Here is a 24,966-nt window from a genome sequence, read left to right as displayed (position 1 = left end):
AATTCAAATTCATTGCATTGGATAGAGTTGGGGAAGAAGCTGAATTGCTACGAAATTTTCTAGAAAACATTTCATGTTGGATGCAAGGGTACAAAATGTTGCGTATAATTGTAAATCTCGACATATATCATCTTAAATATAATATCGTCAAACAATTTCTCTCTACTGATATTACCTCTGTAGATTATGTGAAAATTATTTAATTTTTTTGAACTAAATTATAATTAATCAAATTCTTTGGGTACTAATGAAATTATTTTGAATAGTCTTAAATTCAAATGTTGGCTATTTTCGCGAAATTTTTGGGATTTAACAGACATTTATGACCTGTGATCGATATTTGTGACTTATATCCAGTGTTTGTGATCGGATGTAACATGCATATATTCTTTTGAAATGTTACATGAATAGTCACACTTTTCTAAAGAGGCTTGTAGGTTGTTCAAATAGCCACGAACACTCTATAATAACCTTTCTTTTTGCCAAAAAATTCACACCATTCAAATATAATAATTCCTACTTCGAATTTTCCTTCTCTCTGTATTATATTTCTGTATTTCGAGTACAAAACACAAAGTCGAATTCGTTAGAATTCTTATCAATTGATGTGCTAAATCCTTAAGAGATGAAATTCGTTATATTATGGGAGACAATTGCTAACAGCCTTTTAAGGACTATAGAAGAAAGCAAATTCGTTTTAAGAACACTTCATGAAGTCGGGAACTCGAATTATAATTTTGTTCATGATTAATTCCTGGTTTGATCCTGTAGATCATTCCGTTCCAATTCCAACTTTGTTCATGGTTCATATCACATTTGTGATTGCGTAATTTGTAAAAGTAAGTGACTTCAGATTGTTCAAAGGAGAAATCGACACTCCAAAAACAACATATATGACTTCAATTTCTTGTACGGAAAATTTAAAATTAATTTTATCTTCTTCATTAAACACGCTCGTGGGCTTTTATTACTACCTCAATTATAAGCCGAGTAGGTGAGGTAGGTGAGGTGACTCGGGTCGAAGCATTAATCCTATTTCTATATTGAGAATCTATTTACAAATTAGTTACATTTTATTAATCGGGATTAATCCTAAGTTTGAGACGTCTAGGCTATGTCATTTATGAGTTTTGCCATTTCACCATCCTTGAATAATTGCAATCCCAAGAACATTTAGTTTAGTGTAACATTAAAGGTCTTTTTTTTTTTTTTTTTTTTTTTTTTTTAATGACGGGAGAACCTGCAGCTGCTACCATTCGGATGCGCACTGGATAAACCCTCCGACTGACGTAATAACCTACAAATCACGTCAATCAGGTAAACCGTACTAGGCAAACCCGATACGACAGGCTTGATCAAAAAAGTGTTGGTAGGGAAAATCAATAGTGTGACATTAAAATTGATTTCGAGGGTGGAGGATGGAGTGGTGTGAAACGGCTATTAATGGTAATATTTATAGAGCATTCATTGCATGTCTATTTCTAAATACGTATTATTTATAGATAGGAAAACAATATTATCATATAGTTTGCCTAATACTCTCCAATTTTTTCGACCAAACACACTACGCAGTGTGTACCATCGGAGTTGATTTTATAGTGGGTGGGTGGAAAGGAAACTTAGAGCATGTTTGGCAAGTAAAAACTTATGAAAAAGCAAGTTTTAGAACAACCAAGTAAATTTTAATTTGGCAAACATGTAGCAAAAAAAGTTAGAAGTAACTCTTAAGCTTAGACAACTGTTCTGCTAAGGTCAAAATTTACTAACAAGTACTTTCACCTTCTTTTAGCCAAACATGCTCTAATTCTTCATCAAATAAAAACTTCCAATACTAAAAATCTACCGAACATATCTGAAAATAGTCACTTACAGCCCATATTTTATTATTGGTAAATGTCTGTAAGCACAACCTGATCAGTTGTTTAAGATATCTCACACAAGAACATGGGCATTTTGCAAGTACAAGAAAGTTCAACATAACTTAGAAGAAGGGCTAGTTACCATCCCTCTTGTCAACTCTCTGCACAACGACCTGTCCATTACGCAGTTACCAGCAGAAAATACTGAGGACAGCCCTGCAAAGTAACGAGAGTCGTGATTTACCATGAATAAAAGCTTCTCTTTCTGAAGTTTTCCTACTCTTTCATCAAGATATTTTTTCCCCTATAGACATAAGCAGCTCTAGTAATCTAAAGCCAGGAAAGTTCATATTATATTTATTCAAAATATATCTGCAGCATTATAGTTAGAATATCAGATTGTAACGAAATGTCGGCATGTAGGCAGGCCAGAATAGACTTCATTCCACCAGAGCGACTGTAAGTTCAATATTTCCAGGATGAATAAAGCCGAGACTAATATATCCAAATCCTTCTCCCAATTAAATTGTAATCAAAGTGATGAGGTTATATACCTTGAATGAGCTTAAGTCCAACAAAGAGTCGCTGCTCCGGCAGCTGACGCTGAGAAACTCCACACCCAAACTTGATCTGTTTCAAAGCCCAAAAGCAGCTTCCGATTACTCAAAAATGGAATTCGAAAGCTATTTAAGGAACTATTCACTTTTACATAATTATACGAGCCAAAGATTGTCGAATGCCATAAAATGCCTAAAATTAAGTTACACCAATATAAGAGGTTTTTGTTCATAACATCTGTTTTAAGCACTTGAAAATACATATTCAGATTAAATCTGAATACAGTAACATCTGTAGAAATTAGTCAAAAAATTCTATATTCCAATCCGTCTTGCAACATGGAGCTCCATTATATTGACTAATAAATTCTCATATTTGGAACCTTCTATTTTCATGTTACTTGTCATCTTAGAATCATATTTATATAGAATCAGAAATCTTTCAAAAAAAAAAACCTTAAATTTCCAGATCAGTGAATTAAAAAGTAATTATACTTGCCTGTAACTTTGGCCAATCCAATAAGCAAGGTTGGCAGCATCCACTGAGTGGCGAGAGAACATGGATCCCATGGCTGGGTTTGCTTCAGTGGAGTTCTTAACAAGATATGATCCTGAAGTCGCTTTCAGAGAATTATTTTTTTGAGACAAAACATGGTAGACATATGGCTGAGCCATGGATGTAACATCCTCCCAAAGATGAATACTGAAAGAAAATTGATAGGCCATAAAAAATGTCAAGCACCGGAACTTTGAAGAGTCTGCACCAGTTAACCATGTGTCCTGCCCATCCCTCTGTAAATAAAAGAATTAATAATGGTAGAAAAAAGGCTTAAAAAATATCATTGTAGAAACCCATAAATTCAGCCAAGTGGACTTTATCATCCGTGTCTATTGAATAGGTTATCTAACGCTATGCAGAAGTTTCCTATTACATGTCTGTAACAATGGATACGCTTCATATTCAATATCCACTCTTCTTACCCAGAAATCAATGAAAAAGATGGTGAATCAAAAATATATTCTGAAGAGATTTTCCAAAGCAAAAACTGTTTGGATCAGATTCAAAATTGGGAGTTGCGACTGTTGTTTCTTATCTGTCAATCCAGATGTGTAAGGATTCTTTGACATACAACGGAAATGGGGAATTCCATTAGATGGATTAAATCCAGTGCAAAATTATATATTCACAATGGTTTCAGATGGAACCACCAAAAACAAAATTACTAACCTATCAAGCTCCTAGCAGAGCAGTCTATTGACACAAAACAGTATATATAGATTATCCAAAATAACTGAGGCTAAATTCAAACCAGCAGAAGGAAATGACACCTTGATATTCATTCCCGTGTCAAGAAATTTTCAAATTGCTGCAATGTATTACTATGCCGTGAATGACTACCAAACAACCAAAAAAGTAAGTTCTATTCCTCTATAAATTTGAGGTCAGTTACATTAATCCTTTTTCACCACCCTTTTGGTTAATGGCTACAACTGCTAGAATATCAAAAGAAACTACAATAATACATGTTTGTTTCGGTCTCCTTTTCCCTCTTCTAACTCATTCCACTGAGATGCATCACTCTTGTGAACATGCTCATCTCTTTAGGTCTAAGCGAGACATGTTCAACCACATATTTTGTCGTTTCCTTAATTTATTATCAATCGCTTCCACCCCCACTTGTTGAACATCTTCATTTCTTATCTTATCCATATGACTAACAATTCCATATTAGCATCTTCATTTACTACATTCATTGTATGGACATTTTGTCCTTTAAAACTTAGTACCTTTGAGCATAGTAGTTTAATAATAACTTTGTTGAACCAAACTTTTAACATTATATGCATTTTCTTATCACATAAAATTATGCGGCAATTCTCTATTTTATCCAACCTGCTAATCATATGCAATACATCGTCCTCGGTTCCTTATTAATAGAAGAACCTCATATACCTAACTTAATCACTCTTTGGCACAACACAAATTTCTATCATATCGGCATTGTTTTTGTTATTCCTAGTATTAATAAATGGTATTAGGAGGAGCCACCTTTTGTGGTAGAGAGAAAACAGAAACAATGTGATTCAGGAAACATATTGTATTCCTCCTCTTTGATTTAGTTCAATTTTGCAGACACATTGAGTGTATGTAGCTCTTGCATTGAGAGCTAACCACTTTAAGCCCAGTGATTTTCTTGCTTTCATTTTCTATTTTGTGTTATCATAGTTCTCAATAGTATAAGGTTAGAGATTAATCCATAACAAATTCATGATATTCCTTTGTTGATGATAAAATAATATTGTGTCACTATTGAGTATTGACTAGGCCACCTCAATTTTTAATAAAGTGTTCCCTATTCAATTCAAAAATGCAAATCTCTTTGTTGGAATGTGATGTTTTCAATTGTCAAAGCATCTTCAGATTCTTCACACTAGTTTTCTTCCAACCACTTGTTCTTGTGCACAGTCACAGATTGGGACCATGTAAAGAGAAAAATGTCAATGCAACGAGGTAGTTTATCACCTTTTATGCAACTCGATTTGATCCACTGCTACACATGAAGATCTATTGCAATAAAATCCTTTGAAACCACATGAGGCCATTTTAATTTTGGTCTACTTCATCTAACGTGTTCTATTTGGATCACATCGCTCATGCAACGGAACTTCTTTACCCAAACAAAGTTTATAAAGATTCAAATGAGGTAGGTAGCACACACAACGAAAAGAATATCTATATATCAACCCATCTCCTGCAAATCTATTCATTTAGGGAACATGATTTTCCATATCATAATAAGGATGAAGCACCAACAATCACCAATGAGATTATGCCACAAAGCTGCCAGCTTTTAAAGTTGAAACACATCTTAACGTCCAGAAATCTATTGTGGAAGGCAATGTAGTGGGAGCAATACTTGAACAACAGAATGTGTTTTAGACAGGAACAAATTGAAATTTAAAAAATAAAATAACAATAGGCCAATATAGCGAAAAATAACAGATTGGTGCTTTTATGGAGTCTTGGGGAAATTATAATATCTGTTTGTTGCTAACCTGAGTGTACATCAGTTCAGTTGTAGTCCCATTGTTCACCAAAAACTTGTCAAGGACTTCCAGATTTCGACAATTTGGAAACCAGGATGGACAGTCTTTCAGGATTTCCAGTTTCTGTCTCACCACAAAAATTAAAAATAAAAAATAAAAAAATTTGAGAGAGCAAGCATATAATCAAAATGAAGCTATTCGTGCTTCTCTCTCTCTCTCTCATTTTCCTTTTGACTTAATTACTAAGGATCATAATTCATTCCATTCAAAAATTATTTCAATTAGCATGGTTAATGATGCAGACCAGAAAGCTTGGTAAGATGAAATCAGATTGTGCCTTGATAGGATCAAAAGGTGCCGCAGTGGGTCGTGCAGCTTCCCCCACACGAGTTTGCAAAACATGTACAGCACCAGACAGCCGAAAATTAAATAAATGGTTCGATACCAAGAGATAAAGCCCAAAAAGCATTACAACCATGAAAACCTTCAGCTTGAGATCAGCAATCCAGTTGGTAACAGTGCCAGTAGCTTTAGACAGGAACCTATTGGTGGTTTCCTCAGCTGGTAAGGGAATACTAAAACAAATAGAGAGAAAGAAACCAATCAGTATAATGCTATTTTTATTGATAATTAATATTGAGATAATTAATATTGACTTTGTAACATTACATGCTACCTCCTTGAATTAGCAGCAGGAAAGGCGTCCGTTTCATGTCCCAGGTCTGCAACACTAGCTGTAGCAATTAACTGCATCACAATCATCCAAGACAGATGAATATGATAGAGCTGTAGAAAAAGTGGAACGAAAATCCAGTTTTATTCAAGCAGAAAAATACGTCATTCGTCTATGGTGTGAACAGCTATAGTTTCTTCCCCCTTTAAGTCTGGCTAGATCACATTGTAAGGCTGAATTCAGCATTCAGGAATATGTATAAAGAGAAATTTCACATGAGATCATGAAATCACAATCCTTCAAGCATCCAAAGACTGTTTTGTAGAACAAGTTTAGAGGCTTCAATCAACCTACAACTCAGAAAGTATTCTAAAACTTCAAGCGACAAGAGAAGGAAAAATTGCCTCTCACTTCCCAATCCTTCAAGTATCCAAAGACTGTTTCACAAATTTGGCAACAAGAATTACTAAAAGCATCTGGAATGTATTCACCATGTTTTTTGCATGTTTATACAGCAATATTAGGTCTAGGAGAGAACAAAAACAAAGTGAAGGTAGCACTGATTGTGGACAAATTAACAGAAGAGTGACATAGATTGATTTGATGGCTTGCATAAGCTCTCATTTACAAGAGTATTGCGGCCTTGTAAAACAAGTTAAAAGAGCAAAGGCCGATAGCACACCAAGTTTATTGGGAATAAGGCTTCTTGTTGATGTATAGAGTATTATTATATAAGATATCCTGATAGACAACAAGCTAATACAAAAGAATGAAGCACCAGCATCCAGATAACTCCAAATTAAAAGCTTACTATGTAAAATCCATAAACCACTGTGTTTTCATACATAGGTGCAAGTGTGCAACTGAACAGAAAAGAGGAATGATGTAGAGCAATAACAGTTTCTTACAAGAAACAAAATATTTGTTTCACGTTTTTTGAATAAAAAAATATTTTCACACATCCAAGGAGAAATATGGGCAAGGGTGCATTGGTAAAAAAGTCCATTATAACACTTCAGCAAATCTAATAACAATATATTCGTGCACCAAATTCCATGCATCCAAAATCTATTATTATGGTTTACTAGACAAAGAATGGAGCTGGTAAAAAAACCATACAATCCAGAACAACAAAAACATACAACAACTTACATGCTCATCTATGGAAACACAAAATTAGTTTGGGAGTAATTTAATGTACACTGACCAGGTTCCTCAAGTTCTCTCTCAATTGCATCTTCTGGGCCACCTCATTCTGCAACAAATTGTTCTCTTCAACCAGCATAGTGTTTATTGCTCTCAAATTCCGGGTCATTAACAGAAATTCCTCTTTCTCTTTCTTATTTCTTTCACAGCATCTGAAAACAGGGAAACAAAGTCGAAGATTACTGAATCCGCCATGATGTCAAATTTGTTCTCAGCTCAAATCTGAAATAGAAGTTCAATATAATTGCTTTAAAGGGTTTTTTAATAGGCTCATCTGGTGGCAAAGTAGTTCTAAAATTACCTCAAGGCAATGAAGGCATGCATCCTTTGAGGAACATGCCTACTTAGAAGGTATGTATCCCATTAACCAAGAGAAATCAAATGCCTCGCCATAGGTTAAATGATTGATATTACCAATATCATGAGTTACGCATTCAATTACCTCTAAAACAATGAAAAATAAATAAATAAAGATATAACAAGCTTTCCTAGTTCAGAGAAGCACACTGGCAAGTGAAACTAAATGCTGGGAAGTTTTTACCACTGCCTGTAGACCAGATCTTTAAGGAAATAAAAAATTACTTCGGCATTCTCCCGCTAAAGAATTAATGTCACTAGATTTAATGATTGAATAAATGTTACCAAAGCCATTTTCTGTAATGGAAACATTCGTGATTGAACAGGAGTCTTCTCATAGAGGTGGATCCATAAAAATGATCACATAATTCAACACCACTGTCAAATCAAAGAAAATTTTAAGCTAGAAAATTATGATTAGAGAGTTATCACGTTAATTTCAGATACTCAAAACTTAAGAATTCCGATCCTATTCAGTTTACTTTCACGTTTCACATTATATGATGCAGTGGACATTTCCATTCAAACTGATAGGTTTAGTCCAAATAAATTCCAGAATGTATTTTCTGCAAAGGCTGGTACTATTCAAACATTTTGCTCTCGAATAGCCCAGCAGGCAACAAGTTTGAAATTCAAGGTCCATAAGCAGACAAAGAAAACATAATCTGATTTCAAAATTACAAAGCAAAAGGAGACATTTTGTCCCAATAATTTCCAAATGTATCTTTGGGAAAATATGTTACTCTTGTTAACATTTTGCTCTAAAAGGGGGCCAAAGCACCTGGGCAAAAAAGACCTGGTTGACGACAAATTTGAAATTCAAGGTCAATAAACTGACAAGGTACAATCTCATTTCAAATTAAGAAACAAAAGGACAGATTTCGTCCAAATAATTTCCATACATGTCTTCTAAAAATATGTTACTAAGTAAACATTTTGCTCTAGAAGCGTGTAAGCATCTAGGCAAAAGGCGGGTTGATGATAAATTTGAAATTCTAGGTCGATAAACTGATGAATAAGATGTAATTGAATAAGATGTAATCTCATTTTAAATCAACAGACAGACAGATTTTGTCCAAAAATTTTCAAATGTATCTTCTTAAAAATTCTGTTACTATGTAAACTTGAAGCATGCAATCACCCTGGCAAAAAGAGTGGTCGACAACAAATTTGAAATTCAAGGTCAATAAACCCAAAAATAAGGTATAATCTCATTTCAGATTACAAAACAAAAGGACAGGTTTTGTCCAAAAAATTACCAAACATATCTTCTGAAATCCTGTTGTGTAAACATTGAAGAGTGTAAGCACCCAGGCAAAAAAGCATGGTTGACGGTAAATTTGAAATTCATGGTCAATAAACCAATAATTAAGGTATAATCTCATTTCAAATCAACAAAACAATAGGGCAGACTTTTTCCAAATAATTTCCAAACGTATATTATAATACTATGCAAACTTTAACACCTGTAGGCAAAGCAAAATGCCTGGTTGACGACAAATTTGGAATTCAAGGTCAATACACCTACAAATAAGGTATATCCTTATTTCGAATTAACAAAACAAAAGCACATTTTGTCCAAATAATATCCAAACATATCTTCCAAAAATTTTGCTACTAAACACTGATGCCCGACAAGTGCAAGCAACCGAGCAGAAAACCCTGGTTGATGATAAATTTGAAATTTAAGGTCGATAAACCGACAAATAAGGTACAAGGTTTCCGAATATATCTTCTGAAATTTCTGATTCTGTGTAAACAATAAAGAGTGTAAGCACCTAAGCTAAAAAGTGTGGTTGACGACAAATTTGAAATATATGGTCAATAAATCGATAATAAGATATAACCTCATTACAAATTAACAAAACAAAAGAACATATTTTATCCAAATGATTTTCAGATGCATTTTTGGCAAAATCTGTTACCCTGTGAACATTTTGCTCTAAAAGCATGAAAGCACCCTGGCAAAAAACTCTGGTTAATAAATTTGATCCAAGGTCAAACCTACAAATAAGGTATAACCTCATTGCAAATTAATAAAAAAAGGACAGCTAGCAAATAGTCTCTGGAAATTTTGAACATAGAAAAAGTCGGGGGACGTAACAACAAACGACGAAACTTTTGAAAAAATTTGCGGAAGAATAAAGACAAGAGAGGATAATTCACCTGCAGTTTTGAAACCAGATTTTGATCTGCCTGTTTTCAATGCCATTCAGAATGGGATGCTCTTGCACAATCTGTGATCGCTGAGAGCGAGTTGGATTTGGACACTCTACATAAATTTTCTCAAGAAGCTCAATCTGCTCGTCTGTGTATGTAACATGCTTTTCTACCTCTTCAAGTCGAGGAGGTCTCCCCGTGCCCATGCCCGTGCCTCTGTTGCTACTTTCAGCAACTATATGTTCAATAATTTCCATTTCTACGACTAAAAATCCGCTGCTAGAACTCAAAACAGAGATTTTTGAAAGCCACAAACACTGGTTTATCTCTAAAACAGATCCTGGGGAGGGGATTCGAAATAATATCCACCAAATGATACAATGGTTATCACATATAAATGAGTAATGAAGTAATTAGTTTCAACAACCAAAAGATGCTCTAACCACTGTCACGTGACACTGTTGGCTCTTTCAAAACTCCTATTTAAAGTTAAGTGGATGTAGACAAAGAAGTTTTGTAACTGTCCACTCTCCATTGTCAAGTGTCAAAATTCTACAAAATTGTTAGTATCTGAAACTAACTAATTTAACCTATTTTAATTTGGTGCATTGGATGCCACAGATTTAAACTCAGCCTCAATTGTCTTAATCTTCTCTTTTTTTCTTTTGTTTTTATTCATCATCTGCTGGATGCACCAGTATTGCATCAATTCAACTCTCATGTACTACAATCTATAAGTGACTTTATACTATCTCTGCGTGAGTATTAATCATATACCTCTATCATTGACATGTAGGGATTACTTTACTAGCTTGCATTCCGTTTCTCAACCGAACAGAAAGTATTAAAATGCATACATAAATATGTTTACACGCATATGCATAAATGCACGTGTAAGTATGTGTATCTGCATTAGACAACAAATCACAAATATAAACAAATACAATAATAAACCTAAACGTCCAATATTCACCAAAAACTGTTATAAATATATTGAACATAAGCATATACGTATCTACGCATATTTGTGCATACATATTATGTGTTTGGGAGGGCGACTTGGTATCCCAAAGGCTCTAGTTCAGGCCAAAAGCACTTTTGCAGCAAAATATAATTGTTTGGTTTGTGATCAAAGAAGCGCTTATCGACCAAAATAGTTTTTCAAGCTCAGTTTAGAGAAGCTCAAAATTTTATAAAGGGCTTCTAAAAGAAGCTGAAATAAAACTTTTATTTACTTAATTTTATCCTTACTTTTTTTTTTTTTTTAATGACCATAGGTGTTCGGACTAACTCACGCGTACCTTAACTAATCCCACGAGACCCTAAAGTTTACGGTCGAGTACTATTTTAATAAAATATAGAAAATATACCAAAATGAAACCCTAAAAAAAATAAAAATTATTGACTCCATAATTTAAGGTGCAAAACCCTACACATTAATATTATCATAAAAAATTCATATGTTAATGTGTTAAAATATAAGATGACACAAGAAACTTTGGTATCTCATATGCTAATTTCTCGTATATTAATGCATCTTAAGCAAATAATTTTAAATAATACAATTTATGCTAAATAATTGTGCCGTGATAATTTACTTAATATGTTAATTTTTACAGATATGTATGACATGAAATAAATTTTGTATAATATAAGACAAATAATTACTTGGTATGTACAAGTCATAGATCAAAAGCAGATTTCTAGTTATGCGATCAATATCAGCTCTTTTTGGAAGGAAAAAAAAAATCTAAAAGATCTACTATAATTAATAGCAATTGGTAAATGGTAAATTAACAAACTAAAAAGAAAAAGACAGATTGGTAAAAATGAATTTCCAAAGAAATTACACTGCAAACAAGAACAAAAATTTGACATAAGGAACTCTCAACTTTCTGAGGAATACATTATATTACATGTAAAAACACACATACAGTGTGTGAAAATGAGGCATTTTATATATGTAGTCATTTGCATAAATCAAAAGCAATGTTAAGATACATGCACCCACTGAATTAATTAAGAGTGCACCTAATTTTGAATTCCCATATAAATACAAAAACACGTAAATTCAGAAACGGTCACAGATTTATGCGTGCAGATTAGAACAATCCTGAATAATGCTGTCATAAATCCTGCGTCTGGAATCCGATTTGATGAACTGCGTGGGGTAGGGAAAAGGGAGTATGAAAGGGACGATTTGCAGAAGTTTTTAGCGGTGTAACTGAAGAAATGCTATCGAACGCCCCTTCACTTTATCGTAATTTCCTGTTTGGCTCAGATTTTATAATCTCGGTCACAATCAAACAAGCAATATTAATCACCTAACACGCTTTTCATAAATTACAGAACTTTCCAACTACGTATTTCAAAAATTCTATCAAAATCCTTTAATCCACAGCAAAAAATCGAAAAAATAGCTCGGGTCCTTCACCTTTGCAAAAGTACAAATGAGGTCCTTAATCTTTTTTTTTTGGCACCTTCGTACGAAATCTTTGAATAATTAATTGATTCACCTTCCTTCTTTTTTTTTTTTTTTTTTCACTAAAATATTATTAGAACAAAGTACACTAATTAGCTTATATTCATCAATAAACTTAACTAACAAAATTAAGTGTAAAGATAAAGATTAAATGAACATTTGCTAATCAATTTCCGCGATAAATTCACGCATTATTTCGTATACCAATCTTCTTCTCGACGAACACAGTACAAGGCCTTGCGTCTGAAGCTCCTCATAAGCAAAAAGGGGTACAAAGATGGGGACAGCAGATCTAAACTCCAAAACTATAATAATTTTGTAGAATTACAATCCATTTGGAAAGGAACTTCATAAGCATTAATCATCTACAACAATTCAAATTGTTTTGACAGATTATTTTCTGTATTTCCATCAAGTACAACAAATGCAAAGCTGCTGCAACATTGCAAGAACTACAAATCTACTGACACAGAAAAACAGCCCTAACATTGCTGAATTTAAATATATATATTATACCATGTGACCTAAGTACAAGATTCCTTCAAAGAGGAAATTTCCGTAAAATTCATCCCGCCCATTCTACGGGCGGACATCATCGTCTCTGATGATGCTCGTGGCCGGGACACACAACTGTTCATCTTTTGCATATAGCATTTTTAATGGCCTCCACAGGGTCTGAAACACCAGCATACTGGCTTCCAACATTAACTCCGCCTGTTTCCCTTTTTGGCTGTTGGGTACCTGACATGACATCAAAACCTTTTATTCGTTGCATCTCTAGATCTATGGTGAAAGGCTGCACTTGACTGTCCCTTGGAACCTCATAATCTGCTAGTTGGTTGCTGCTACTTAGTTCTTGGGTCGGAAAAAAGGAGATGCCATTCAGCTCGCATTCCGTGCTTTTGACAACTGGAGGTAATAATGGCCACTTTAGTTCGTCCGAGGGCATCGCGTTATTGGTAACTGCAGCAGGATTCTGACAAAACATAAGTGTTGAGTCTGGAAGAGGAGGGAAAGCACTCTGTAACTTGTTCTTATCACAAGAAAGAAATTTTGTGATGGGAATACTCTCAGAGCTTGGGTAGTCATCACAGTCGAACTTTGCTTGAGCTGAATTTATTTCATCCCCAGTGAATGGTTGCTTCTCTGATTTATGATGAGGGGTTTTCCTATCATTGGCCGGTATACAAGAATTTTGTTTCTCCTGAGAAGAGATCAAAAATTGACCAAACAATTTCACACCACCTTTCCTGCAGGGATCCGTTGTCTGTCCTTGGACCTGAACTGGAGCCTCGCGAGAATTCCGGTATCTTGAACTACTGCACTTTTGAAGAGAGAATCCAGAACTACGATCTAATGGGAAATTTCCGTCTACCTTGGCGTCACATTGAAGCGAAACTGCTTTTTTGCAATTAATATCCTCGTTTTTCTTCTTCACAGTTGACATTGGAACCTTAAAGTCCCCGAGAACTTCGGAAGACTCAACACAATCTGAAAATGAGCAACCAGAAAGATGTTGACCTGTCTGAGCAATTTTCTGACGCTGCACCTCACTGATCGCATTAGCATGAGCAGCTGACGAAGCAATATGAGTAGAAGTTTTCTTTTCGCATCCGAATGTAATATCCAAATGTGTAGAAGAATGTGCATCAGCACATGGATAAGAAGTAACACCTGGCCTACGATGCCCATCAGATACCTCAGTCGAAGCTGCATTCTGTGTCTCGCCCAGTCTACTAGACTGGACATGGTTGTCAGCATCTTCAATTACCCGTGAAGATTCTGTATCACGGGATGCAACCACAGTTCCACCATCAGCACCATGTGCATCTGCATCTGCATCTGCATCTGCATCAAAGTCTAAATCAGCCTTATCCTTCCCCTGACAATGATTTAGCCCAGGGTTCTCAGCATCCGTAAAATCATCAAAACCTGTTCCGTTATTTTTCTCACATTCATTAAGATTGTGCTTCAAAGTCGATATTCCTACAGTATCAGATTCATAACTTGTCTTCAAATCAGGAGACAGAAGGTTCTCTACCATCTCACATCCTGATCTCTCACTGCATATTATAGAACCCGACTCCACAACACAAGCTTCTTCAGCACCGTCACTTCCACCTCCATTAATATCACCAGATACAGCATTGTGAGGTCTGGGCTGTATCATATCCAATCCAAGACACTTACGGGCCTTGCTAAAGAAGACCTTGCACTCATATGTTGATCTGGTTCTGATACACCGTGAGATCATTGCAAAATCCTTGCCATGAGATGACAAAGTCTGTATGAAAACAGATTTCTCCTCGTCAGTCCAATCAGTGGTCTCCTCACAGCTCTCATCTAAGCAGGAATCGTAGACTTCCTCATATATCTCTGCAGGATCCACAGAACTCGTAATGCAAGAACTCATAGCTTCAGACGACAAAGAACCACATATACCGGCTAACACATCAACAGCCGTAGTTTCTTGATCAGTTTCATAAATATTGAGACTGTTTGATCTTTGCAATGAGCCGACATCACCTCTTGATTCTCTGTAAGCACTTGACCCAAGAAAGAATCTTGACGTGCATTTCTGCTGAATCTCTATACCATCATCAGCAGAAGCAGCGACCGCTGATGCTGCACTCAGTATATCAAGGGATGCTGCATTAGCCTCACGATTCCATCTTTTCACCGATGCAACCATGTATGTACTACTAGATCGGGCCGGCCTTTGCTTTGGAAAGCCTGTCTTCTTTTTTGCCTTCTCAAAGTATTCCGACTTGCGATTCTTGTAGTAGAACTCAATGCAATCTGCTGTTGACTTGTAATCAAGAAAAGACGCAATCTTACTGAAGTCTTTCCCAAAGGTAGCAAGTTTATCAACGAAAATTTCCCTCTCTTCAGATGTCCAGATGTTGATCATAGACCTCTCCTTTTCAACAGCACAAGGATCTTCCACCAAACCATTACTCGAGATAAACCTTGACATAAACTTCTCCTTGTTGTCCAAAATTAAAACAGGCATCTTCAATGCATTCCTGTAGGGCTTGACCTCGGAATTTGAAAGCAACCTACTCACATAATCAATTACTTCTTCTGTTGGCACCATACTAAGATTTCCATCCGCATAGACTGAGAGTGTGAATGCATAATGTCAGTATAGATTTACCAGCACATAATCAGTTCTCTAAACCGTTGAATACTTAAATTTAAAGGTAAGCGTATAGAAAGGAACTCAAGCGCAAAATTTGTAGAAAAATATAAATGGATTTCAACAAGCAATAGTGTAATAATAATACAGAAATAAACAACTCCAAAATAAATACCAGCTCTCATTTTACTTTTTCAGTGAAAGAAGACAAATCTACAGTTGAGAAAACAAAGCTTCGGATCAACTATCCCATACTTCAGCATTTTTGACAAGTCTCATCCAAGAATCAGTTGTGAACTAGACAGAAACCATGGTACTAACAACTCAAAAGCTCTTTTTTCAACCATAAGTGTAATATATTAGCGTCAATTCATAGTAGCAGTTGCATGAAAATCCAATGCCAATCATAATTCTACCAAGTCACAGTATGCCCATTAAAATCAAAGACACATTTGAAGCCAAAAATTTCTTACCGGGAGAAGAAAATCTAGAGCGACAGGAGGAGTGATGCTTTGGATAGCCGAAATACTCGGTCCGACTTAGATCTAACTTCTTGTGAGATTTCATAGGAACTCTCCTTACAGAAAGAAGCTGATTTTCCTTCCAGAAGTGATGAAAAACCTTAAACTTGAGGGTGGTAACTTTCTCATTAAACCGTATGAATTGCTTCCTTGTCAGAAATTTCTTCTTCATTAACATGCAATCATTTGGCAAATATGAGACACTGGTCGCAGTTGAAATATCAGAATGACACTGGTTGGCAGGCATTAACTTATTTAACACTTCTGAAGCTCTATCTGCAGAATCTTTGTTGGTTGCCAGTATTAAATTATAAATATCCTCTCTATCACGGCATGAATTGCTACAACTAGCTACAGTTGGATAATTACTACTCAAGATCGGTTCAGAATCATCCACATGGCCTTTAGTTTCCTCATCATTGAGACCATTTTCTAAACATTTCACTTCCAGGTTTTCAGAATTAGTCACATCTGAATTCAGGAAGCATTCAATCTGATTGGCTGTGTCGGACAAGCAAAAGTCCTTCACAGAAGGCATCTTGACAAATTTGGATATTGCACTCTCTGGATTACCAATATCCTCATCTTTCATCCCAGAGTTCTCATCATCTAATGCCTCAGGTCTATTCTCCAAAATTTTGTCACCTGGCAGCATACATGATGCAGATGGATGAGGAAAGCTACTTCCAGCTTCAGATATTGATGATCTGAATTCAGTTTCAAGTGACTCTATCTCAGATTCAGTCTTCTCAAGTGCTTTTAATACGTCAACCTTCCATGACAACAACTTGTTCATCGCAGTGGTTTGCACAAAACCAGTATCCAAAGAATTTGTATCATCAGATCTTAACAATTCACCGATTGAAGAGCTCAAATTAGCAATAGATGAGAGCTCAAAGTTCTCTAAATTAAAGGTTGGCCCCTCACACTGCATCTGAGACAGAATACTTGGTGAACAGCTCAATTTAGTCATATCATGGTCATAACTAACTGCCTTGACGGATTGTTTCTCCTGAACACCTGTCATATGAAAAATATCAAATGAGATATTTAAAAGATCACCACTGTACTTCAGCACTGGACCACATTAACATCAAATACTCTGCACTATAATTCTAGATGAAAGAGAGCCAGTAAACTAATTATTTGTTCTATTGACCTCTTTTATAATGTAGAATCAAATCAATTAGGAGCTCATATAAAGTAGCATTATTCAGTAAAAAAACATAACAAATATGAGGCAAGATTTCATGAGCAAGGAAGAACCAGCAAACCAAATTTTCAAAACAATGCAGTTGTATAACTGTCTCAAAGAAGGAAGACAGAATGGTGTAGGGAAGAAAAAGGTGATCATTCAGCATTAACATAATTGACTTGATACACAAAACGACAGTCAATTACAGCTGCTAAATTTTCATTTTGGTTCACAGGCTTGTCAAATTTAACCTATTCTGGAATCCTAATTTTGGTATATCTACATCAAGATTGCTTTTCCACGTCACTCTGTATACTCTTTTCCCATTAACTGTCTCCTTTACTTCCTGTACACTTTTCCTTAGTAGTCTTCCTCTTTTAGATGTCTAACAGAAAAGAAAGGCAGATAAATACAGTTTAACAGATAACTCGAGTAGATGAAAATGTAAGGTGCCTAACAAGGAATCAAACAAGTTACCAGGCGAGGAACTACAAACAACCGAAGATGGAGTAGCCCGTGAGGCACATTCTAATAAAAGTGCAGCTTTAGGACTCTTATCAGCCAGGTTCATGGGATTGGACAGCACAGTTTCTGTGTCACTATCACTAATGACAAATTCGTTTCTGGCTGTACCATCTTCAGGGCCTTCAACTTTCTTCTTCTCATACTTTTTCAGTCCCTCACCCCATCTAAGGCGTGGCTTCTTCTTGGAACTAGTATCTTCAGATGAAGCTGTAGCAGCAGACATTGGACAAGCAGCAGCATCCATAGAAGGAGACTGAACTGGCATCGCAGACACCGTATCATTGGAGTTAGCTCCCATGCTCTTGGAGGTACTTGAAAGGCTAAAACCAGACCCCTTTGAAGACAAGCTTCCTGAACGGGTCCATTTCAAAGACTTCCAATCTATAGACCCCAGTGAGTTCTCTTTCTCTAATTTCTGACCTTTGCAGACCAATCCGTCAGTATTACCACCATTCTTATCATGCATCTCTTTGAGAGACTGAGATTGATCCGACAGGTTTACAGTGTCAGGTTGAGGATTGGAGGAGTTGTTGCAGCTTCTGTTGCTATTGTTGCCACCATTATTGTATATTTTCACATTCCCTACAGAACACTGTTCGTTTACATCATTAATGACTCTTACAGGACCGCGTGGTGAGGCAGCAGGCTCCCTAGAATGACCTTTCAAGACTCTGAGGCTATTGGACCCCTTAATTTCCCTGCTATTTCTGATATATCTTCCATCACCATGAGAACCAGGTGGCCGAAAATTCACATCATCAGAAATCCTGTCACTGAACCGTGACTTAAAAGGCGGAAACCCTTGACTGGACTCCTCCTGGTACATGTCTCGACCACCCTGCTTTCCAAGACCTTCAGTAAATAAAATCCAACCACCATAAAGGGGGCCAGAGAAAACCCAAATTAATAGTCAAAGACACAATCTCCACAAGTTACGCAGTAAAAATTCAATTTTTCCATAAAGTTTATGAATTCAACTATTCCTAAACAGGCAAAGAAAATCAAAGCAACCACAGATCTAGCAAGCATACAATCAACAAGCATCCATGAAGTAGGTTTCTTTCATTTTAACATGCTAGATCTGGCCTAAATGTATCTGCCAAACCCATCCAGAAGTTCATAAAATAGAATTGAGCCTATAAAATTGGTACTCATGGAAGACGTCAAGAACTTATCCATGAATTAATTAGCTAATTAACTTAGTTAATAGATTCCATAGTCAAAGACACAATCTCCACAAGTCACGCGGTAAAAATTCAATTTTTCCATAAAGTTTATGAATTCACCTATTCCTAAACAGGCAAATAAAATCAAAGCAACCGCAGATCTAGCAAGCATACAATCAACAAGCATCCATGAAGTAGGTTTCTTTCATTTTAACATACTAGATCTGGCCTAAACGTATCTGCCAAAACCATCCAGAAGTTCATAAAATAGAATTGAGCCTATAAAATTGGTACCCGTGGAAGACTTCAAGAAATTAACTTTAATTATTTCCGTGAAAATTCTTTCTATCCATAAAATTAAGCGCTAAAAGAACTCTCTTCCTCCAATTACCTTTAAGGCCCAAATTACACTTCTAGTCAAAAACTTAAGAACTTAACCATGAATTAATTAGCTAATTAACTTAGTTAATAGATTCCATTTCATAAATAAAAGTAGAAAGTAAAACTAAACAACTACTGACCAGGAGGCAGAGGGCGGGAGCGGAAACCGGAGTACCAGCGGTGTTGATGATGGTGATAGGGATGATACGGGGGCGGCGGTTGAGGGTGGTGCTGGTCCCTCCATCTAGTAGGGCCACCGCCACCGAATCCTCCCCCAAGGGCGGGGTCTGACCCGGGTCTATCGTACTTCCGAAAGCCTCTCCGGTCCCATCGAAATACCTCCGGCGGCATCAATTATCAGTACTCCTCTACTGCCACTAAATTTCTATACCTTTCTATGGGTGTGGGTGCAAGAGGGAAGAAAATCCCGGTGACTTAAGATAGAGCCCGAGAGGGTTTGAGAGCAGAGAGAAGTGGACTTACATTTCCGCGTTGTTTCGTGCTGTGATTTCTTTTATTAGTTAATGCTACCAATTAAGCATGTTTGGCTAAAGATAATTAGCACAAAAGGTTTCCTACTTTCAATGTTATTGTGTAAAATATCTTTACCTTTTATTTTTGATATTTTCGCCCTCATTTCAACGTTTAATTACTGAAAACGTCCTTTTCACCATTTTTTATGTAAAATGACCAAAATACCCTCCCGTTTAAATAAATCAATAAAAATAAAGAATAAATTACAATTTTATTCCTAAATATTTTAAAAAGTGCAAGTGAGTCCAAATAATTTTTAAAAGGCCTAATAGCACAAAACATCATTACGTTTGGCCTATAATGTATAAAACGTCCTTACATTTCAAATTGATGAAAATGGCGTTTTCCATAATGAAACGTGAAAATATGGATGAAAACGCAAAAAAAATTGAAACGTATAAACGTTTTTCGCAAGAAGTGTCAAACGTAAGGATTTTTTTGCTATTAGACCTTATTAAAATATTAAAAACAAAGACTCTCTATCTTCTCTTCTTCTTCAAATGGGTCAGTCGCCTTAGAAGTCAAAAAACTCCAACAAACCATCATCCAAATTGCTGGACCATCATACCAACGAAAAACCCTCACTTCCCTCTACACATGGTCCACAACGTCCAACCTTGAAACCTTCATGCCAATAAATTTGTTCGGAATTGCGGAATTTCAAGCCTAAATACCCAACTCACAAATGTAAATACTAGCCGCATTATATGTTCCGGAGAGACCCATGTCATTTCCAATACACCAATCAACTATACTCACTAGAATGCCTCTCTCCATGGTCTTAAAATATCAACAAATGGTTCGGCGGTATAGAGATTCGACAGTTTGAGCGATGATTTGTCGGAGTTTTTTCACTTCTAACGTGACAACCCCATTTGGAGAAGAAGAGAAGAGAGTGAGAGAGAGTTTTTTCTGTCATTTTTAATACTTTAATAAGGCCTAAAAACAAAAAATTCCTTACGTTTGATACTTCTTGCGGAGTTCAATTTTTTTGCGTTTTCATCTCTATTTTCACATTTCATTGCGGAAAACGTCATTTTTACCAATTTGAAACGTAGGAACGTTTTTCACACTATAAACCAAACGTAGAGAAGTTCTGTGTCATTAGGCATTTTAATAATTATTTGGACTTATTTGCACTTTTTTAAATTTTTAGAAGTAAGATTGTAATTTATTCTTTATTTTCCTTTTTTTTATTTATTTAAATGGGATGGTATTTTGGTCATTTTACATTAAAAAAGGCTAAAATGACGTTTTCTGCAATGAAAAGTTGAAATAAGAACGAAATTGTCAAAAAATGAAAGGTATTGACGTTTTGCACAATAACATTGAAATGTGACCTTTCGTTAATAATAAGTTATTTATTCTGACATAAGGATAAGAAATACTTCTAAAATAAGAGAACATTTTTAGTGAAGATATAACTTATAGAAAACATATTAATAAAAAGGAAATTACTTAAAAGTAACTTTTATTTATAACGTTAGCCAAACATGCATAACTTCGCTAAAGTTATATGCCCCCATTTGGCCCTCATTCTCTTTCAATTTTTTTTCTCTCTTATTTTCAACCACACAATTTTTCATAAAATAATATTACACTTAAATTGAAAACTTTTCATTCTTTTTCAATCATACATTATTCAAAAAAATAATATTTCAAACATTAAAATTTGAAAAAAAAAAATGGGGGAAAAACTGGGCAATTATCACATCTGTATCTTGTGCGGGACAATATGCGTCGCTTAGGAAGCGAAGGCCACTTGGCTAATGGCAACCTATTACGTTGAAGTTTCATTTGCTGTACAACAACTAGGCAATATGATTCTCAACTTCACGTATATGACAGCATTATTCTATGAATTGCATGGTCTTCATATAAAAGACACCTTAGTCAAGCCCCTTCCCCGTCGAACCTTACATGAGTACAGACGAGGTCCCTGAATACACTCATAAAATCTATGTGATCATAGAATATTTGGAAAAACAATTGTCAGTAAGCAATTTTGAAAATGAAAAATATTATCACAACAACAAATTCCAACCAAGAATAATTATAAACGAACCTCAGCCTTGTCAACAAGGGCTGTCACAAGGCCTTGCTTGTGTAGAAAAGCTCTTCCAACCAATGGGCATGCAACAAGTGTTAGATTACGTTTGTAACATCCTTAACCTAATGTAAACTAGAAATTCAACTATAAACATCCATGCATAGTTCAAAGCAAATATATACAATTCTCTAAACCCCTAAACAAAACTCTACATGTTTGTCTCTTCCATCCCATATTTTTCCTATTCTCGTGATTCCTTTTAACAATTGATTTGACTTGATCGTCAAAGCGTCAAAACTCGTTATTCCTTTTCATGGAACAATTATCTTGATATGCAAACGGAGTCTAATGTGAAAGAAATGTACATGTTGACGAAGGGTAGCTAAGTAATTGTTGATAGCTAGATCGTACATATTTTTTAAGTCAATAAATTTTAAAATAATTAAAAGTCACTTTGGAAAATTGCAGTGTACTTATTATTTTATTTTTTATTGATCGACAAAAACTCCTATATGATCTTTACCGCTTGGGTACCTCGCCTATCCCCTCGAAGCAACTCTCAAGACACTCTCAATTGAACATACCAAAACATATCTAATTAAATACATCACATCACACTTCTAAAGGGTTCTATTGTCTGCCCGTGGCACCATTATGGTGATCTCGTAGTTCCTATGGAATCGAGTTGCTCAAAAGGTTGAAGGGAAAAATTGAATCAAGCTTTGCGCGGGAGCCAACTTATTCCTCATCACCAAATCTCAGATGAGGAAATCTTAGAAGAGCTGCCAACTCCAATTACATTTCATACAAGATGTAACCAATTGTCCATTTTATTCCTGTACATTCTTGATAATCCAACTTATCTCAATAAATTATTTCAATAGCATGTCTTCATCATCTTACTTAATAAAAGTTAACCACCGATTCAAGTATAAAATACTACCATTACCGCCGTACAAACTCTTTATTCTAACTATGTTATTGCTCTTCAATTTTTGAATTACTATTTCTATTGCATTCAAGGGCGGAGTCGGGTCGATTTCCTGGAACTTTTATTTATATTTATATTTCTAATCTATTTTTACAATACATTATTAACTTAATAATAAATTTTATAAACTTCAACAAAAAAGGAACTCTTCTAAAGAAATTTAACGCAGCATCGTGGATTTTATAAAATTTTAAATTCTTTTTATATTTTAGTGTTTTGTTATTGTTGAGTAACAAGTACTATACACCATCCTATATGCATGGTGTCAATTTTGAAAGTCTCAATAAGTATTGCTCAAATTCAAATTTATTTCTTTCTTAGTCCATGTTTGGCGTATATTAAAATAAAAATTTTAGAAAAGTTTGCTAAAAATTGATAAAATATATGATTAAAATATAATGCTGACTTTATTTAAATTTTTTATCAAATTTTAATCCACACCAAACAGGTTGTATAACTTTCTTACAAAAATCTAACTTATCAAAGAGCAATCACTTTTGATATCTTATCAACTTTTCACCATTTTAATTATTGGTAGAAATACACATGAACTAACCGACAAATTTGGAAAACTGATGTCTTGGCCAACTAGTTGTTGGTCTTGACCAGTGTGACATCTTGGATTTGTCTACAATATGGTGGGAAATAAAATATAATGTTTAGTGCCTTTTATTAAATAGTATAGAAACTAGAAAATATTATTTAGTGCAACTTTTTAGAAAGTCACAAGGTAGGAAATATACCTTTCTAAATCACTAGAATTATGGACATAATTAATGCTGGTGTGAAAGTGATTGCTTTGGAAAAAAAAAGGAGTAGGCAAAAATTATGAAGAAATTTAAAAATGAGTGTGAGAAAAATATTTTTTAAATACTTTCAAACAAGGATTTAACAAACTATCAATCCATAGTAAGACCGTTAAGGATCAATATAAACAGTATTGAAAAACTAGAAAGTTGTGGCTAATAAATGCGTTTTATACACTTATTTAAGTTTTTTAGCTTGATTATTTATGCTTAATTGAGTGAATATCTGCATAATTTTGGTTAGTTTTTGTTATTTGTAAGTGAAGTCTCAATTTGAATGCATTTTGGATGTAATTAAAATGGCATTTTGAAACTTAAATTAGAGTTGATTCCGAAAAATTGAAGATTAGCTAGATTGCATATATCAATTGACAAGCATTAACGGGTCAATCAAGGGCGATTCTCAAGTTCTAGGTGCTAAATCCAACGTTTAAAATATTTTGGGACTTTATTATGGACGATTGAAGAATATGGAATGCTGAATTATGAAGATTTAAATATGAAAGACTAAAGATCCAAATAAAAAGAAACTTGAATTGAACGAAGGCGAAAATCTAGGGACCAACTTGAAGTTGGCCAAAGGTAGAAACTTGTGATATCAACCTTGGCAATTGCGATCGCAATGGCTCAAATTGCAAGTCCAAAAAGCAAAAACACTTCCATATGCGATCATAGTGAAATGTATTGTGCAATCGCACATGCCATCATGACCAAAAATATTTGGTTTCCTAAATTGTTTCAATCTCTTCTCGAGAAGCAAATTGGCATCAGGATTTAACTTAATTCTTGGTCTATACGAATACATTCATCTACAATTCAAGCAAAGTAAGTTAGATGTTGTACATAAATACACATTCATTACTATTGACACATAAAAATTCAGCCCAGATCAAACAGCCCAGAGAGTAAAGCCCAATTGGAAGATCCCCAAATCAGATAACCCAAAGAACGAAATCCAATTAAGCGAATCAAGGTGGATGCCCAAATAAGGGGCCCAATAGTGCGGTAACGCCATCGCCCAAGTTTGCAAGTCGCTCAGAATCTGAACGAATAGAGTGGCATACAGTCGCCCAGAGTCTCGCCCAAATCTTCAAGTCGCCCAAGGTATCAACAAGCATAATGCATTATGATTATCAAGAAATGCAGTTATTGAGGCAGTTGCTAAAGTAACCTTATCACGTTCCACGACTCAAGGGATTCAATCGAAAGCGGTTGAACGATGCAAGATAATGGCAGCAGTTAAAAGGACAGTTTCATGACAAAATGGCCACTACAAAGAAAGTGGGTAGTTATAGGGCGATCAAGCAGTTTTCTTA

General features: G+C 35.2%; 2 protein-coding genes across 7 annotated transcripts; both read right to left on the bottom strand.

Moving 5' to 3' along the window:
* Positions 1–1,801: 1,801 nt before the first annotated feature.
* LOC111372192 (homeobox-leucine zipper protein HOX10-like) lies at positions 1,802–12,225 on the bottom strand. 6 transcript variants are annotated; one of them, XM_022994403.1, is made up of 8 exons: positions 9,867–12,225; positions 7,345–7,495; positions 6,141–6,250; positions 5,802–6,039; positions 5,474–5,587; positions 2,916–3,208; positions 2,414–2,489; positions 1,802–2,075 (listed from the first exon to the last, which is right to left on the bottom strand). In XM_022994403.1, exons 1-8 carry the CDS (start codon positions 10,115–10,117, stop codon positions 2,040–2,042), a joined length of 1,269 nt encoding a protein of 422 aa, XP_022850171.1. In that variant the 5' UTR covers positions 10,118–12,225; the 3' UTR covers positions 1,802–2,039. The 6 variants fall into 6 exon arrangements, with proteins under 6 accessions (XP_022850171.1, XP_022850170.1, XP_022850174.1 ...); XM_022994402.1 differs by having other exon boundaries at positions 5,769–6,039; positions 9,867–12,224; XM_022994406.1 differs by having other exon boundaries at positions 5,949–6,039; positions 9,867–12,223.
* Positions 12,226–12,635: 410 nt separating this feature from the next.
* On the bottom strand, positions 12,636–19,777 carry LOC111372191. Its single transcript, XM_022994401.1, has 4 exons — positions 19,410–19,777; positions 17,675–18,574; positions 15,955–17,022; positions 12,636–15,462 (listed from the first exon to the last, which is right to left on the bottom strand). The coding sequence occupies exons 1-4, from the start codon at positions 19,618–19,620 to the stop codon at positions 12,977–12,979; spliced, it is 4,665 nt and encodes a 1,554-aa protein (XP_022850169.1). The 5' UTR covers positions 19,621–19,777; the 3' UTR covers positions 12,636–12,976.
* Between the last annotated feature and the right edge of the window lie 5,189 nt (positions 19,778–24,966).

Source organism: Olea europaea, chromosome 23 (assembly GCF_002742605.1).
Source record: "Olea europaea var. sylvestris chromosome 23, O_europaea_v1, whole genome shotgun sequence".
Classification (NCBI taxonomy): Eukaryota; Viridiplantae; Streptophyta; class Magnoliopsida; order Lamiales; family Oleaceae; genus Olea; species Olea europaea.
This window is presented reverse-complemented; position numbering and strand designations above follow the sequence as displayed.

Excerpts from the sequence above, each read along its gene's own strand:
- LOC111372191 (XM_022994401.1), bottom strand. The coding sequence starts at position 19,620 with ATGCCGCCGGAGGTATTTCGATGGGACCGGAGAGGCTTTCGGAAGTAC. Across the intron at positions 17,023-17,674 it reads TGTTTGTAGTTCCTCGCCTG|GTGTTCAGGAGAAACAATCC; the intron begins GTAACTTGTTTG and ends TTCATATGACAG. Across the intron at positions 15,463-15,954 it reads CTCTAGATTTTCTTCTCCCG|TCTATGCGGATGGAAATCTT; the intron begins GTAAGAAATTTT and ends TCACACTCTCAG.
- LOC111372192 (XM_022994402.1), bottom strand. The coding sequence starts at position 10,117 with ATGGAAATTATTGAACATATAGTTGCTGAAAGTAGCAACAGAGGCACG. Across the intron at positions 7,496-9,866 it reads ATCTGGTTTCAAAACTGCAG|ATGCTGTGAAAGAAATAAGA; the intron begins GTGAATTATCCT and ends CCCTGTTTTCAG. Across the intron at positions 2,490-2,915 it reads TGGATTGGCCAAAGTTACAG|ATCAAGTTTGGGTGTGGAGT; the intron begins GCAAGTATAATT and ends GCTTTGAAACAG.